Raw genomic sequence first — 17,949 nt, forward strand, 5'->3', positions numbered from 1 at the left:
GATTTTGGACTTGGGCGTATGCCCAAAATTTAATTTGGAGGTCCCTAGCTCAAGTTATGACCATTTAACGGAAACTAGAAATTTAAAGGCTAAAGATTTTCAAGTTTGACCACAGAGTTGACTTTTTGATATCGGGGTCGGACTCCAATTTTGGAAATTAGAATAGCTCCGTTATGTCATTTATAATTTGTGTGCCAAATTTGAAGTCGATCCGGATTCATTTAACATGTTTAGGCACGATATTTGCAAATTGAAAAGTTTAAAATTCAAAGTTCGAATCGAGGTATGAATGTAATTTCGATTTTATTTGATGTGATTTGAGACCCGGAGTAAGTCCATGTTATGTTTTAGGACTTGTTGGTATATTTGGTTGAGGTCCCGGGGCCTCGGGTGAGTTTCAAAGGGTTAACGGATCGAATTTGGACTTAGAAGGAAATCTGAAGGTTATGCCATCTGATGTAATCGCACATGCGGAAGTTCCATCGCAGGTGCGAGCTCACAGAAGCGATACTTCCATCGCACATGCGGGATTGGGCTGGCCTGGGGTCTTTACAGGTGCGGCCATTTTTGCGCAAAAGGGCGACCGCAGATGTGGTCCTAACCATCGCAGAAGCGGAGGCTGGGCAAGTGAGGTTCGCGGAAGAGAAACTCCTTCCGCAAAAGTGGATGCACAGGTGCGAGCCCAGGCACCGCAGGTGCGAAAATCGCTGGGCAGTGTATAAATCGATCAGTCCGATATTTTTCTCATTTGTATACATTTCAAGTCTCGGATTTGGGTGATTTCAAAGGGAATTTTTATGATTTTGAATTGGGTAAGTGTTCTATAACTAAAAGTGTCTATATTTCATAAATTCATGTCAATATTCATCCTTTATTTTGGATTTAGATGGAAGAAATTGAAATTTTTGTAAAACTTTCCAAAAATGAAAAATTTAGATTTAAAGGTCCATTTGACATCGGAATTGGATAATTTTTGTATGGTTGGTCTCATATCAAGAATGGGTGTTTGGATTTCGTATGTTTTTTCAAAATCCGAGACGTGGTCCCCACTGTTGATTTTTGAGATGGATTTCGAATTTTAATCCAGAAAATTAGTAAATTCATATGGAATTAATTTCTATGATTTGTATTGAGTATATTGAATTATTTATGACTAGATTTTTGGATTTTGGACACGAATTCGCGAGGCAAAGGTTTATTGGATTCTTGAATTTGGTTGCAAAGTGAGGTAAGTGTCGTGGTTAACCTTGACTTGAATGAATAGAACCCTTAATTTATTTGTTATGTGAGATGCATGCGTATGACGTATAGGCAAGGTGACGAGTGTCTATACGTCGTCAAATTAATTATTTGCATAATTACTTGAAAAATTATAAATCGTTTAAAATCATAAATTAATTATTATAGTAATTGTTTCACTCATATTCCTTTTCAAATATTAATTCTTGGATTCCTGCAAAAGTTGTCACATGCTTATTTGATCATTATTCGTGAAATTATTATTCATTTAATTGTTGATGAATATTTTGGAAGGTGAAGTCAGTATTTTGGTATTAAATTGATTGATAAGTTTATATCCCCACACTTAAATACTCTTCCAAATTTATATTATTATTTTTACGGTAAGGAAGAGTGTAAAAGCACGAAGGGTGTTGCCGTGCCATTTGTGAGTGTAAAAGCACGAAGGGTGTTGCCGTGTCATTTGTGAGTGTAAAAGCACAAAGGGTGATGCCGTGTCAAATGAGAGTAAAAGCACAAAGGGTGGTGCCATGCCATTTGTGAGTGTAAAAGCACGAACGGTGATGCCGTGTCAAATGAGAGTAAAAGCACGAAGGGTGGTGCCATGCCATTTTCATATTATCATTTGCTTATTTTATTGTTGATAAATTGATTGGCTGCTAAGTGACACTCCTCCTGCTGAAATTATTATATCCTTCCCCTTCGCATGTTCCCTCCCAATTTATAAATATTTACTTGTTGTATTATTGTTACTTTGTATTGGTATATACTTGTACAGGTGGTTTACATACATGTCTTGTCATAGCCTCATCACTACTTCGTCGAGGTTAGGCTAGGCACTTACTAGTACATGGGGTCGGTTGTACTGATACTGCACTCTGCACTTCTTGTGCATATTTTGGAGTTGGTCCCAGCGGCGTACTGTAGATTTTCCCGAGTACAACTACCAGTGGAGACTTGAGGTATAACTGCACAACGTTCACAGTTCTGAAGTCCCCTTTTATATTATCTCAGCTGTGTAGTATATTTCAAACAGCTTGAATTTTATTCAAACCTTTATTTGTATTATTCTAGAAGCCCATACACTTGTGACTCCAATTCTGGGATGGTATTTAGATATCGCTATGATTATGGATTATTCACTACATTTCAGACCTTATTTTCGCTTTGGTTTCTTTGTTATTAATAAATTTAAAATTATTTTAAAATGGCTAATATCATTCTAACGTTGGCTTGCCTAGCAAGTGAAATGTTAGGCGCCATCACGGTCCCGAAGGTTGGAATTTTTGGGTCGTGACACCGCGGTGTAATAGACATTATGGTGACGCCCTCCTACACCGAGTCCATGCTTGAGGAGGCTCAAGTAGGAAAAGAGAAGTCCAATGAAGGGGTTCATGGCACGGACGATCCCCTTCATTCTTTCTTCAATGGTGTGGACTCATCCACTTTGGAAGATTTTACTGGTCTAGGCGACCTGGAAGTCCCGAAGAAGGATATATCTTCGGAAGTTGGCGTGTCGAGTTCGAGCCCAAAATTGATTAATCAGTTTCCCGCTCCGAGTGTGGACCCGGGTCGCTAGAGATCGATTATTCTTACTATCCCGGAGGATGCCAGCTACCTTCGATGCCTGGTGACCGAGGAGGACCAGGAAAAAATGAATGAAGTGGATGTATCGTGTCTTTTCAATGAGGCGCAGCAGATGCTGAACCGGGTAATGCATCATTATATCTTCTCATATTTTACTTAAGTTTTATATTTCTCACGACATTCGTTGTTTTGTAGGCCTCGGTACTTCACCCTGAGAGATTCATCCAGTACCGTGTTGAGGTTAATTAGCTCGAGCTCGAGCTGAAGGAGCAGGCTTGAAAGAAGGATATCTACAAGCTCCTCAGCGAGCAACAAGACAAGACCGTCAAGGACCTTCAGGCGGAGCTGGATGTGGCTCAAAAGGATGCATCGGCCCTGAGGCGGGAACATGCCAACTTGGTCAAAAAGGTGAAGGTCTTTGAAGTTAGAAACGAGGAACTAGTCATAGTGGCTAATGACAAAACCTCGTAGGTCCAACAGAAGATCGACCAGGTCGACCAACTTCGAAAGGAGATGAACAAGATCCAAGACATGACCAATAGGTGGAAGAGCAAGATGGATTTTCTGGGTTCGGAAAAGGAAACCGCCCGTGCAAATCTGAAATCGGTAGAGGTTCAACTTCGGGTGGCGAAGGAGAAAGCTGACAAGCGGGATCAGCTGAATGAAGATCTCCGAGCACAGCTAAGCTCGGTTGTCACAGAATGGGACGCCCTTGGTAGAGAGCATGAGGCAATGAAGTCCAAGCTGGAGACAACCTCTGCCGATGCTAAGGAGATGGTGGCCCAATACAAGGCCGATGTCGAAGCAGCCGAGGCCCTTCTGAAGACCAATGCCAAATATGTGAGGCGGCTGTCATGAAGGGAGACTCTCGAAGCAATTCACGCCCGAGACTTCGACCTGTCAGCCAAGATCGAGGAAGAAATAAAGCTTGAGGCCGAGGCGAAGAAACTTTCCAAGCCTAAAGGTGTCGAAGGCTCCGAGGGTTCAGGGGGATCCGAAGGCTCAGACGGTTCTGGCGACGAGTTGTGCCCTGGTGAAGATCAGGCTTGAATGCCTTAAAACTTTTTTATTTTTTTTCTTGTGTATATGTTTTATTTATTTTGATGTCATTTTTGTTGGGCCTTTGTAAATACATTCCGGAATATATACAATTTCCCTTTCTGGCAATTGCAAGTCTCTACTTTTTTAGCATCTTTTCATAATCTATATTCCTGAAAATATTTCTGATGCCTTAGCATAGAATCAAATATAGTAATAAGTCGTTCGCTTTTCATATGTCCGAATAGAGCCCGACTTCGATGAAACTTTATTTGCTCGAGGCCTTGGAAACTCGGTGTGACCGGCAGTTTTCCCAAGATGCTTAAGTGATTTTAGATGATGCTTTTGCTGAGGGTAACCTTTTAGAAGGTTTTCAATTTTTATGTAGGCCTTATGTTCTGATTACGAGCTTACGGACGTCTTCAAGCCGTTTTTTAGGGTGGTCGTAGCCTTTCATGTTTAGGCACTACTTAATAAGTGTCACGACCCGTAATTCCCACCATCGGGACCGTAATGACGCCTAACATTTCACTTTCTAGGCAAGCCAACGTTAGAGAATCATTAAACCATCTCTTATCCCATTTAGTAAATAACAGTAAATTAACTAAGGTAAAATATAATAAGTGCGAAATAATATAAAAACGGTATTAATTACTACCACCCGGATTTGGAGTCACAATTCATGAGCATTCTAGAATTTACTACAAGTAATAGTCTGAAAGAAATACAACTATCTGAATGAAAGAAACAGTAGAACAGAAAAGATAGACGGGGACTTCAAGGTCTGTGAACGCCGACAGATCTACCTTGAGTCTCCGGATAGCGGTCCAATAGAAAAATCTCGATCAACCCGAGCCGATACCAAAATCTGCACAGAAAGTGTAGAGTACAGTATCAGTACAACCGATCCCATGTACTGGTAAGTGTCGAGCCTAACCTCGATGAAGTAGTGACGAGGCTAAGGCAAGACACCTACAAATCAACATGTACAATTTAACAATGTATATATAAATAACATAAATAAAGAACTAAACTAGAAATGTCAGGAGAGGAACATGCTGAGGGGAATACGAGATAAAGAAATACAACAGAATGATAATCGGAGCAAAGAACTATAGCAGAATGATAACTGGAACAACTAATATATTATGAATCAACAGGAACACTAATACAGTAAAGAAAAAATGTACGACATCACCGTTCGTGCTTTTACACTCAGTCTCACCATAAATCTATAGAAACGACACGACATCACCCTTCGTGCATTAACTCTCATAATATGGCACGGCATCACCCTTCGTGCATTAACACTCACAATATGGCACGGCATCACCCTTCGTGTATTAACACTCACAATATGGCACGACATCACCCTTCGTGCATTAACACTCACAATATGGCACGACATCACCCTTCGTGCATTAACACTCTCCCTTACCATAATGCAATGCATAAATAATAACAGGGAGATAGAATAACAAGTACAAGCCTTACTTCAACATTTGGTTCCATAATATCAATCTCAACTTTGAAATAAATTCTCAATTATCACCAGAAAATCCGTAAACATGATAAGAACGATCAATTTAACAAGACTAGCATAAACACGTAGCAATTAGGTATAGGAAAGAGACAATATAAGAAAAACGGAAGAAACATGGAAAATAGGTAAATTGACGGTGCATAAGTACTCGTCACCTCACATATACACCGCTCATAGGAATTTCACATAGCAAATAGTCTAAGGTTCCTAATTCCCTCAAGTCAAGGTTAGACACAATACTTACCTTGCTCCCTATGCCACTTAATTCTCAATCACACCTTTTCCTCTAGAATTCACTTCCAAACCACACGTATCTATTCAAAATTGACTCAATAATATCAAATATTGCTAAAGGAATCAATTATATTGCATAAATTAAATTTTCCAAATTTTCCTCCAAAAAGTTAAAAATCGACCCCGGGCCCGCTTGGTCAAACCACGAGGTTCGAACCAAAATCCATTTACCCATTCACCCCCGAGCCCGGATATATAATTGGTTTTGGAATCCGACCTCAAATTGAGGTCTAAATCCCCAATTTTTCGAAATTCCTAGTTTCTACCCTAACCCCTAATTCTACCATGAAAACTCTAGATTTTAGGTTGATAATTCATAAAATGTAATGGGTAATTGAAAGAAAATGGTTTAGAATCACTTACCAATACTTTGGGGAAGAAAACAACTCTTGAAAATTGCCTTTAGTCCGTTTTATTTTTAGAAAATGAAATAAATGGACAATTCCTGTGTTTTGGAATCTGTTAAGTGTTGGGCGACAGTGTTTATCGCGTTTGCGAGAACACTGTCGCGTTCGTTAAGGGTATAGGCTGCCAAGCATTCGCGTTCGCGAAACCTTGTTCGCGTAGGCTAACCCCTCCCCCCCCCCCCCGGCCTTCGCGTTCGCGAGACATTGTTCGCGTTCGCGATGAAGAAATGACTGACTCCCCCCTAGTGCCTAACACTACGCGTTCGCGTGGTGCTTGTCGCGTTCGTGAAGGGTAACGCCCCCATCGCTTCGCGTTCACGACCATGCCTTCGCGTTCACGAAGAAGAAAATTCTGGCCTCCTCTATTTACTCTTTGCGTTCGCGAGAGTACCTTCGCGAACACGAAGAAGGACATACCAGAACACCAGAATCTGCAGAAAACCAGATTTTCCAAAGTCCAAAATATCCTGTGGCCTATCCAAAACTCACCCGAGCCATCGGGGCTCCAAACCGAACATGCACACAAGTCTAAAAATATCATACGAATATGCTTGCGTGATCAAATCGCTAAAATAACACCTAGAACTACGAATTTAGCACCAAATCAAATAAAATTCTCAAGAACACTTTAAAATTGCTATTTTCTCAACTGGTCGTCCGAATCACATCAAACCAACTCTATTTCTCACCAAATTTTACAGATAAGTCATAAATATTATATTGGACCTATACCGGGCTCCGGAACTAAAATACGGACCCGGTATCAACAAGACCAAACATCAATCAATTCTTAAAAACAATAAATTTTCAGACTTTTAATTTTCATCAAAACTTCATAACTCGAGCTAGGGACCTCCGAATTCGACTCCGGGCATACGCCCAGGTCCCATAATTCGATACGGACCCACCGGGACCGTCAAAATACGGATTCGGGCCCGTTTAGTAAAAATATTGACCGAAGTTAACTAAAATCAACTTTTAAGATAAAAATTCTTATTTTCATCAATTTTCAATATAAACGTTTTTCGGAAACACGCCCGGACTGCGCCCGTAAATTGAGGAGGGTAAAAATGAGATTTTTTAGGTTTAAGAGCATAGATTTGAGTTCTAAAACATAAGATGACCTTTTGGATCATCATATTTTCCACCTCTAAAACTACTATTCGTCCTCGAACGAACATAGAAAAGTACGTGGGCTGGTGAAAAGGTGGGGATATCTACTCTGCATATCGGACTCGGACTCCCAAGTAGCTGCCTTAATAGGCTGACCTCTCCACTGCACTCGAACCGAAGGATAACTCTTTGCTCTCAACTGGCGAACTTGCCAGGCTAGAATAGCCACCAGCTCCTCCTCGTAAGTCAAATCCTTGTCCAATTGGATAAAGTTGAAATCTAACACATAGGACGGATCGTCGTGATACTATTGAAGCATGGACACATGGAATACCGGATGAATAACTACTAAACTAGGTGGAAACGCAAGCCTGAAAGCCATCTCTCCCACTCTCTCCAGAATCTCAAAAGGTCCGATATACCTAGGGCTCAACTTGCCCTTCTTTCCGAACCTTATTGCACCCTTCATGGGTGATACCCGAAGTAACACTTTCTCCCCGACCATGAATGCAATATCACGAACTCTACGGTCGTCATAAACTTTCATCCTGAACTGAGCTATGCAAAGTCGATCCTGAATAATCTTGACCTTATCCAAGGCATCCTGTACTAAGTCTGTTCCCAACAACCGAGCCTCTCCCAGCTCGAACCACCCAACTGGCGACCGGCACCGCCTACTATATAATCCCTCATAGGGAGCCATCTGAATGCTCGACTGGTAGCTATTGTTGTAGGCGAACTCTGCAAGGGGCAATAACTGATCCCACGATCCTCCGAAGTCTATAACACATGCGGGGAGCATATCCTCCAAGATCTGAATAGTGCACTCGAACTGCCCGTCCGTTTGAGGATGAAATGCTGTGTTCAACTCAACTCGCGTACCCAACTCACATTGTACTGCCCTACAGAAGTGCGACAACTGCGTACCTCAATCAGAAATGATAGACGCGGGCACACCATGAAGATGGACGATCTCACAAATGTAAATCTCTGCCAACCGCTTCGAAGAATAGGTAACTGCCACAGGAATGAAGTGCGTTGACTTGGTCAGCCTGTCCACAATGACCTAAACTACATCGAACTTCCTCTGAGTCCGCGGGAGTCCAACAACAAAATGCATAGTGATACGCTCCCATTTCCACTCAGTAATATTTATCTTCTGAAGTAAACTACCAGGTCTTTGATTCTCACATTTTACCTGCTGTCAATTTAGACACCGAGATACATACACAACTATGTCTTTCTTCATCCTCCTCCACTAATAATGTTGCCGCAAGTCCTGATACATCTTAGCGGCGCCCGGATGAATAGAATATCAGGAACTATGGGCCTACTCAAGAATCAACTCACGAAGTCCATCCACATTAGTCACACAAATACGACCCTGCATCCTCAAAACTCCATCATCTCCAATAGTGACCTGTTTGGCACCACCGTGCCGCACTGTGTCTCTAAGGATAAGTAAATAAGGATCGTACAAGCTAGAACATGGTTGGGCTCAGAAACATCCAACCTCATGAACTGGTTGGCCAGGTCCTGAACATCCAATGCAAGCGGTCTCTCACCAACTTGAATATAAGAAAGGCTACCCATACTAGCTGACTTTCTACTCAAAGCATTGGCCACCATATTGGCCTTCCAGGGATGATACAATATGGTGATATCATAGTCTTTCAATAGCTCTAACCACCTCCTCTGCCTCAAATTGAGCTCCTTTTGCTTGAACAAATACTGCAAGCTCCGATGATCCGTGAATACCTCACGTGGCACGCCGTAAAGATAGTGCCTCCAAATCTTCAGCGCATGGACAATGGCTGCCAGTTCTAGATCATGAACAGGGTAATTCTTCTCGTGAACCTTCAGCTGCCACGAAGCATATGAAATAACCTTGCCACCCTACATCAATACCGCACCCAGACTAATACGAGATGCGTCACAATATACTATATAAGATCCTGAACCTATGGGTAACATCAATACCGGTGTCGTAGTCAAAGCTGTCTTGAGCTTTTGGAAGCTCGTCTCACACTCGTCTGACCACCTGAACGGGGCACCCTTCTAGGTCAACCTGATCAACGGGGCTGTTATGGATAAAAAAAACCCTCCATAAATCGACGGTAGTAGCCCGCCAAACTGAGGAAACTACGGATCTCTGTAGCTGATGTGGGTCTAGGCCAGTTCTGAACTGCCTCAATCTTCCTAGGATCCACCTGAATACCCTCAACTGATACAACGTGACCCAGGAAAGAAACTGAACTCAACCGAAACTCGCATTTGTAGAACTTAGCATATAACTAGCTGTCTCTAAGAGTTTGAAGAATGATCCGAACATGCTGCTCGTGCTCCTCTCGCCTGTGGGAGTAGACCAAGATATCATCAATAAACACAATCACAAAGGAATCCAAGTAGGGCTTGAACACCCGGTTCATCAAATCCATGAATGTTGCTGGGGCATTTGTTAGCCCAAATGACATAACTAGAAACTCATAATGCCCATACCGAGTCCGAAAAGTTGTCTTAGGGACATCAGATGCCCTAATCCTCAACTGATGGTAGCCAGATCTCAAATCAACCTTCAAAAACACCTTGGCACCCTGAAGCTGATCAAATAAATCATCAATCCTCGGCAATGGATACTTGTTCTTGATGGTGACTTTGTTCAACTTCCAATAATCTATACACATCCTTATCGATCCATCTTTCTTCTTCACAAACAACACCGGTGCACCGCAAGGCGAAACACTAGGTCTAATAAAGCCCTTATCAAGCAAATCTTGCAACTGTTCCTTTAATTCTTTCAACTCTGGCGGGGCCATGCGGTATGGCGGAATAGAAATGGGCTGAGTGCCCAGAGCCAAATCAATGCAAAAATAAATATCCCTATCGGGTGGCATCCCCGGCAAGTCTGGAGGAAACACCTCTTAGAAACTCACGAACAACTGGCACTGAATCCATGGAAGGAACCTCCACACTAGAATCGCGGACATAAGCCAAATAAGCTAGACAACCCTTCTCGACCATATGCCGAGTCTTCACATAAGAGATAACCCTGCTGGTAGAATGACCAAGATTCCTTTTCCACTCTAATTGAGGCAACCCCTAAAAGACTAAGGTCACAGTCTTGGCGTTACAATCTAATATAGCATGACAAGCTGACAGCCAATCCATACCCAGTATGACATCAAAATCAACCATATCGAGGAGTAGAAGATATAAACGAGTCTCAAGACTCCCAATGGTGACCACACACGAAAGATAAATACGATCTACAACAATAGCATCTCCCACTGGTGTGGAAACAAACATAGGAGCACTCAAAGAATCACAGGGCACAACCAAATATGAAGCAAAATAGGATGACATATAGGAGTAAGTAGACCCCGCATCAAATAGAACTGAAGCATCTCAACTGCAAACTGAAACAGTACCTGTGATAAAAGCGTCAGATGAAACAGCCTCATGCCTGGCTGGGAAAGCATAACACCGGGGTTGGGCCCCACCACCCTGAACTACGTCCCTGGGACGACCTCTAGCCGGCTGGTCTCCACCTCTAATGGCCTGACCTCCACCTCTAGTAGTCTGGCCTCTACCTCTAGCTGCCTGACCCCTGCCTCTGGTTGGCTGAGCAGGTGGTTTAGCAACTTGTGCTGGAACCATGTCACGAGAACTTTGATGTTGTGAACTACCCGTTGCCCAAGGTAAAAATCTAGCAATGTGCCTCGGATCAACACAAGTAAAACATAACCTCGGTTGTTGTGACTGCTGACCCTGAAACTGACCCTGTCGACCTGAATAATCACCCTGATAACTCTGGAGTGGAGGTGCACTAATAGGAGCTGGTGGTGTATTGTAGGCTAGCTGGTCGGAATAATGCATCTGAGGGCCACGACCACCTGAGGCACCGTGGGATACCCGGAGTGTTGAATGAAACGTCCTGAGAGGATGTCCTTTACCAAAAGTACCCCTGCCTCTAGATGAGGCACCGATAAACTCACCGGAATAACGAGGTCTCTTGTCAGACCCCTGACCTCCCTAAGTAAGAACCATCTCGACTCGTCTGGCGACATTAGTAGCCGCCTCAAATGAAATCCTACTCCCAGTCTTCTTAGCCATATGCAATCTGATAGGCTGAGCAAGTCCATTAATAAAGATGCTCAAACTGACGGCGATGCTCCTTTCTCAATAGGATAGGCAGAAACTTCTCTAGGAAGAGCTGAGAGAACTGGTCCCAAGTAAGAGCAGGCGACCCAGCTGGTCTGGTCAACAAATAATCTCTCCACCATTTCTTGGCAAAACCAGTCATCTGAAATGTAGCAAAATCGACCTCATTGGTCTCCACTATACCCATGTTCCGTAGAACCTCGTGACAGATGTCAAGATACTCCTGGAGATCCTCTGAAGGAGCACCACTGAAGTGAATTGGGAAGAGCTTGGTAAACCTGTCCAATCTCAACAAAGCCTCAGAAGACATAGTTAGCCCATCTTCGACCTGTGCCGCAACAACCGACTGAACTACTCCAACTGGCTGAGCTGCTGGAGCCTGATACTAGGGAGCTATCTTCTCCGGAGCATGAGTAGTGGGAGTCTAGGCTCCTCCTCTAGCCTGAGAGACTGCTGGTGCCATGGCAAATGCGCCAGTATAGGCCACACTCTCCATAAGGCCCACCAAATGGACCAAAGTGTCCTGAAGTACTAGGGTGGCAATGAACCCCTCCGGAACCTGAGTTGGCCCGGCAGGAACGGTCTGGGCTGGAACCTCCTCATCAAGATCTATCTGAGGCTCCACTGCTGGGGCTACTGCTCGGGCTATAGGCTTCCACTTGAGGCTCTGGCTGCTGCTCAGCTGAGGAAGAAGTACGTGTTCTTGCCATCTGTGAGAGAACAAGAGTAGAAGAGTTCAATCAGTATTGAGAAAACAACATCGCACGACAGACGAGAATATAAGTGAAATTTGTTCCTAAACTTTATAGCCTCAGGAAGATAAGCACAAATGTCTCCATACCGATCCTCCAGACTCTACTAAGCTTGCTCGTTAATCGTGAGACCTAGGCAACCTAGTGCTCTGATACCAACTTGTCACGACTCGAAATTCCTACCGTCGGGACCGTAATGGCCCCTAATATTTCACTTGCTAGGCAAGCCAACGTTAGAGAATCATTAAACCCACTATTATCCCACTCAGTAAATAATAGCAAATTAACTAAAGTGAAATATAATAAGTGCGGAATAATATAAAAACTGCATTAATTACTACCACCCGGATCTGGAGCCATAATTTACGAGCATTATAGAAGTTACTACAAGTAATAGCCTGAAAGAAATACAACTAAGTAGTGACGAGGATAAGGCAAGGCACCTATAAATCAACCTATACAGTTTAACAATGTATATACAAATAACAGTAATGAAGAATTAGACATGCGATATCGGGAAGGGGAAACATGTTGGGGGAAATACGAGATAAAGAACTACAACCGAATGATAACTGGAATAACCAATATATTATGAATCAACAGGAACGCGAATATAGTAAAGGAAAAATGCACGGCATCACCCTTCGTGCTTTTACTCTCAGTCTCACCATAAATCAATAGAAACAACACGACATCATACTTCGTGCATTAAATCTCATAATATGGCACGACATCACGCTTCATGCATTAACACTCACAATATGGCATGGCATCACCCTTCGTGCATTAACACTCACAATATGGAATGGCATCACCCTTCATGCATAAACACTCACAATATGTCACGGCATCACCCTTCGTGCATTAACACTCACAACATGGCACGGATTCACCCTTCGTGCATAAACACTCTCCCTTACCATAATGTAATGCATAAATAACAACAGGGAGATAGAATAACAAGTACAAGCCTTACTTCAACATTTGGTTCCACAATATCAACTTTACTTTGAAATAAATTCTCAATTATCACCAGAAAATCCGTAAACATGATATGAACGATCAAGTTAACAACACTAGTATAAACACGTAGCAATTAGGCATAGGAAAGAGACAATATAAGAAAAACAGAAGAAACATGGAAAATAGATAAATTGGCGGCGCATAAGTACTTGTCACCTCACATATATGCCACTCATATGAATTTCACATAGCAAATAGTCTAAGGTTCCTAATTCCCTCAAGTCAGGGTTAGGCACAACACTTACCTTGCTCCGTAGGCCACTTAATTCTCAATCACAGCTTTTCTTCTAGAATTCAACTCCAAACCACATGTATCTATTCAAAAACAATTCAATAATATCAAATATTGCTAAAGGAATCAATTATATTGCATAAATTAAATTTCCCAAATTTTCCTTCAGAAAGTTAAAAATCGACCCCGGGCTCGCTTGGTCAAAACCCGAGGTTCGAACCAAAATTCATTTACCCATTCTCCCGCGAGCCCGGATATATAATTGGTTTTTGAATCCAACCTCAAATTGAGGTCTAAATCCCCAATTTTTCGAAATCCCTAGTTTCTACCCTAACCCCTAATTCTACCATGAAAACTCTAGATTTTAGGTTGATAATTCATAAAATGTAATGGGTAATTGAAAGAAAATGGTTTAGAATCACTTACCAACACTTTGGGTAAGAAAACAACCCTTACAAATCTCCTCTAGTCCGTTTGGGTTTTAAGAAAATGAAATAAATGGCAAATTCCCATTTTTGGATTATGTTAAGTGTTGGGCGACAGTGTTCATCGCATTCGCGAAGGGTATAGGTTGCAAAGCCTTCGCGTTCGCGAGACCTTGTTCGGGTAGGCTACCCCCTTGCCATTCGCATTCGCGATACATTGTTTGCGTTCGCGATGAAGGAATGACTGACTTCCCCCTCCCCCCCCCCAGTGCCTAACACTACAAGTTCGTGTGGTGCTTGTCGCGTTCGTGAAGGGTAGCGCCCCCATCGCTTCGCGTTCACGACCAAGCCTTCGTGTTCGTGAAGAAGAAAATACCAGCCTCATCAGTTTACTCCTCGAGTTCATGAGAGTATCTTCGCGAACACAAAGAAGGACATACCAGAACACCAGAATTTGCAGAAGACCAGATTTTCCAAAGTCCAAATCATCTCGTGGCCTATCCGAAACTCACCCCAAACCAAACATACACACAAGTCTAAAAACATCATACAAACTTGCTCGAGCGATCAAATCGCCAAAATAACACCTAGAACTGTGAATTTAGCACCAAATCAAATGAAATTCTCAAGAACACTTTAAAATTCCTATTTTTTCAACTGGACGTCTGAATCACGTCAAACCAACTCCGTTTCTCACCAAATTTTACAGATAAGTCATAAGTATTATATTAGAATTAACCAATTCTTAAAAATAAAAAATTTTCAGACTTTTAATTTTTATAAAAAAATTCATAACTCGAGATAGGGACCTCTCAATTCAATTCCGGGTATACGCTCAGGTCCCATAATTCGATACGGACCTACCGGGACTGTCAAAACACGGATCCGGTCCCGTTTACTAAAAATATTGACCAAAGTCAACTAAAATTAACTTTTAAGGCAAAAATTCTTATTTTCATCAATTTTTAACATAAATGTTTTTCCGAAACATTCCCCTTTCGGAATACGCACGCAAATTGAGAAGGGTAAAAATGTAATTTTTAAGGCTTAAGAACACAGATTCGAGTTCTAAAACATAAGATGACTTTTTGGGTTATCACAATAGGTTTTGTGCCTCTGGGCTTTGGTAGCCCGAGTTGCCTGAACTTATTTCGGACGATAGTCCCCGAGTAGGGATAGCCCTTAGGCTCGATAGTCCCCAAATAGTGATAGCTCTTAGGCTCGATATTGCACGAATTAGGGTAGCCTTAAGGATCGATGGTCCCCGAATAGGGGTAGCCCTTAGGCTCGATAGTCCCCAAATAAGGGTAGCCCTTAGGCTCTATGTTTGAAAAGGCAACAATACGTAATAGCAAGATGAAAACTTTCTTTCATTTCTGTGTGTAAAGGACATGATCAAAAGCATGTAAAAGCTTGTATTATGGCTAAGGTGGCCTACGCGGGCACAGTTCACTTGACCGTTTGGCCCTTACAATAAATCCCAACAACCGAGCCTAAGTTGTTCAAGTACAAAGTTTCCTTCTTTCCTTGCTAAGAACCTTAACCCGAGGGTGATGGCCCCTAGTATTCGAGGTCGATCTTGAGAGGGATAGGTTATTTTTGATGTGTCCATTAACTCCTATTTAAAATCGGTCTTCAAATCTAAGTTAGCATGATTTACTGTTACCTCGTTACAAACCTTGCCGGAAAATCCATTTGGGACAAAATTGGTTCAAGGAAAAAAGAGTGCAACGCGTGCTTTCAGACCTAATAGTCACATTCTCCTTTGGTTATATCCTGCAAGTGTTAGCCATATTCATAATATTATAAAATGGTAAATGAGATCGCACCTTAGTAGCAGTACCGCTTTAAGTGCGTCACGTTCCAGTTGTTCGGTAGCATATTGAAATCTGAGGCTCGGTTCTCCCACTTAGACTGGTATTAATGCTTAGGCACGAATGACCAATGAAAATGGGGTGGCCCCGATACTAGACTTCGAAGGTGTACGGTATGCCCACAAGACTTCAGACAGAATTTTCTTCCATTTCCCTTTGGCATCGGTCAACCTCTTTTTCAAGTTTTGGAGTATGGTCTTGTTTGTAGATTCTACTTGTCCGTTCCCACTAGGGTGATAGGGTGTGGATAATATTTTTTAATCTTGTGGTCTTCGAAAAACTTGTTTATCTTGCTGCTGATGAATTGCTTCCCATTATAACACACGATCTCGGCCGGTATCCCGAACCAACATATTATGTGGTCCCAAATGAAGTCAATGACTTCTTTTTCCCGGACTTTCTCGAACGCTTGATCTTTGACCCATTTAGAAAAATAATCGGTCATAAACAGTTTGAATTGAGCCTTACTAGGTGCCCACGACAGGGGACCGACGATGATCATTCCCCAATTCATGAACGGCCATAGGGACAAGACAGAATGAAGTAGTTCTCCGGGTTGATGGATCATCGGTGCGTGCATTTGATAGCCGGCGCATCTTCGTACAAAGTCCTTTGCATCTTTCTCCATGTCAATCCAGTAATAGTCGGTCCTGATTATATTCCGAACTAAAGATTCGGCCCCTGAATGGTTTCTGCAGGTGCCTTCGTGAACTTCTCTCAAGATATATTCAGTATCTCCCGGCCCCAAGCATATGGCGAGCGGGCCGTCGAATGTTCTCTTGAACAGAGTCCTTTCGGACAGGCTAAACCTGGCCGCCTTCGTGCGTAGAGCTCTAGATTCTTTAGGATCCAAGGGAAACTTCCCGGTCTTCAAATAGTCTATGCATTTATTTCTCCAATCCCAAGTTAAACTTATTGAGTTTATTTCGGCATGGACTTCTTTCACTATCGATTTCATGAGATGTATAACTCTTCCTGAGCTAAATTTACCGTCATCAACTGATGACCCCTAGTTAGCCAGAGCATCAACCTCGCTATTTTGATCTCGGAGCACGTGCTATAGGGTCCATTCCTTGAATTGATGCAGCGTTACCTACAATTTATCTAAATACCTTCGCCTTTGTTCCTCTTTTACTTCGAACGTCCCATTGACTTGATTTACCGCAAGGAGGAAATCACACTTAGCTTCGACCACCTCAGTCCCAAGGCTTTTAGCCAATTCTAGACATGCAATCATGGCCTCATACTCGGTCTCAGTCAATTTCTTAATTCTAATAGTTTGCCTAACTACATTACCCGTAGGAGGTTTCAACACGATGCCAAGTCCTGACCCCTTTGCGTTCGAGGTACGGTCCGTAAAAAGGGTCCAGATTTATGAGGAAGTCCCCAAGGTTAACAGCAATTCCTTTTCAACTTCGCGTATTAAGGCCGGCGAAAAGTTCGGTAAGCTGGACACAATGTTCAGTAACGCTGGTGTATTGGGTAAGCCAATATCCAGCATCTTAGAGGTCGATTACGACATAATTAAGACAGTGTTCGATGTAAACATTATTGGCGCCTTCTTTTGCGCGAAACATGCTGCTAGAGTGATGATTCCATTCAAGAAAGGTTCCATTATATTCACAGCAAGTGTTGCAACAGTGGTCTCTGGTCTTGCCCCGCACGCATATGCAGCATCAAAGTGTGCGGTTTTGGGGCTATCCAAGAACATTGGAGTCGAATTAGGAAAGTACGGAATAAAAGTTAACTGTGTTTCTCCTCATTACGTTGGCACACCACTTGCATTAAATGGGCTTGGAATAGCTGAGAGAGAAATGGCGGACAAATGGTTTGCAGAAGGAGGAAATTTGAAAGGAGCATTATTAGATGAAGAGGAGGTAGCAAAAGCAGTGCTATATTTGGCAAGTGATGATTCCAAATATGTGAGTGGTATGAATCTCGTTCTTGATGGTGGTTTTAGCACTACAAATGTGGCTTTAGCCTACAACAAATTGTTCCCATCAGACCACCAATAATTAAAGCAGTGTAACTATTTGCTCGGAGGAGGAGGAGGAAGGGATCTTGTTAAAGCAATGCTTATTAAATATGGGATTAAATAATTAAAGACAACAACAATGACCCAGTATAATCCCACTAGTGGGGTTTGGGGAGGGTAGTTTATACGCAGACCTTACCCCTACTCTAGGATAGAGAGGTTGTTTCCGATAGACCATCGGCTCCCTCCCTCCAAGAACTCCCCACCTTGCTCTTGGGGTGACTCG

At 42.5% G+C, this 17,949-nt stretch overlaps 1 protein-coding gene across 1 annotated transcript in view; it reads left to right on the forward strand.

Moving 5' to 3' along the window:
* Window positions 1-17,703, forward strand: part of LOC107827948 ((+)-borneol dehydrogenase 2-like) — a 44,209-nt gene extending 26,506 nt beyond the window's left edge. Inside the window, exon 3 of the mRNA XM_075231704.1 lies at window positions 17,128-17,703. Coding sequence (XP_075087805.1) covers window positions 17,128-17,703 — 576 coding nt within the window. The remainder of the gene's footprint in view (window positions 1-17,127) is intronic.
* Window positions 17,704-17,949: the final 246 nt, after the last annotated feature.

The sequence above is a fragment of the Nicotiana tabacum genome, chromosome 15, assembly GCF_000715075.1.
Source record: "Nicotiana tabacum cultivar K326 chromosome 15, ASM71507v2, whole genome shotgun sequence".
Classification (NCBI taxonomy): Eukaryota; Viridiplantae; Streptophyta; class Magnoliopsida; order Solanales; family Solanaceae; genus Nicotiana; species Nicotiana tabacum.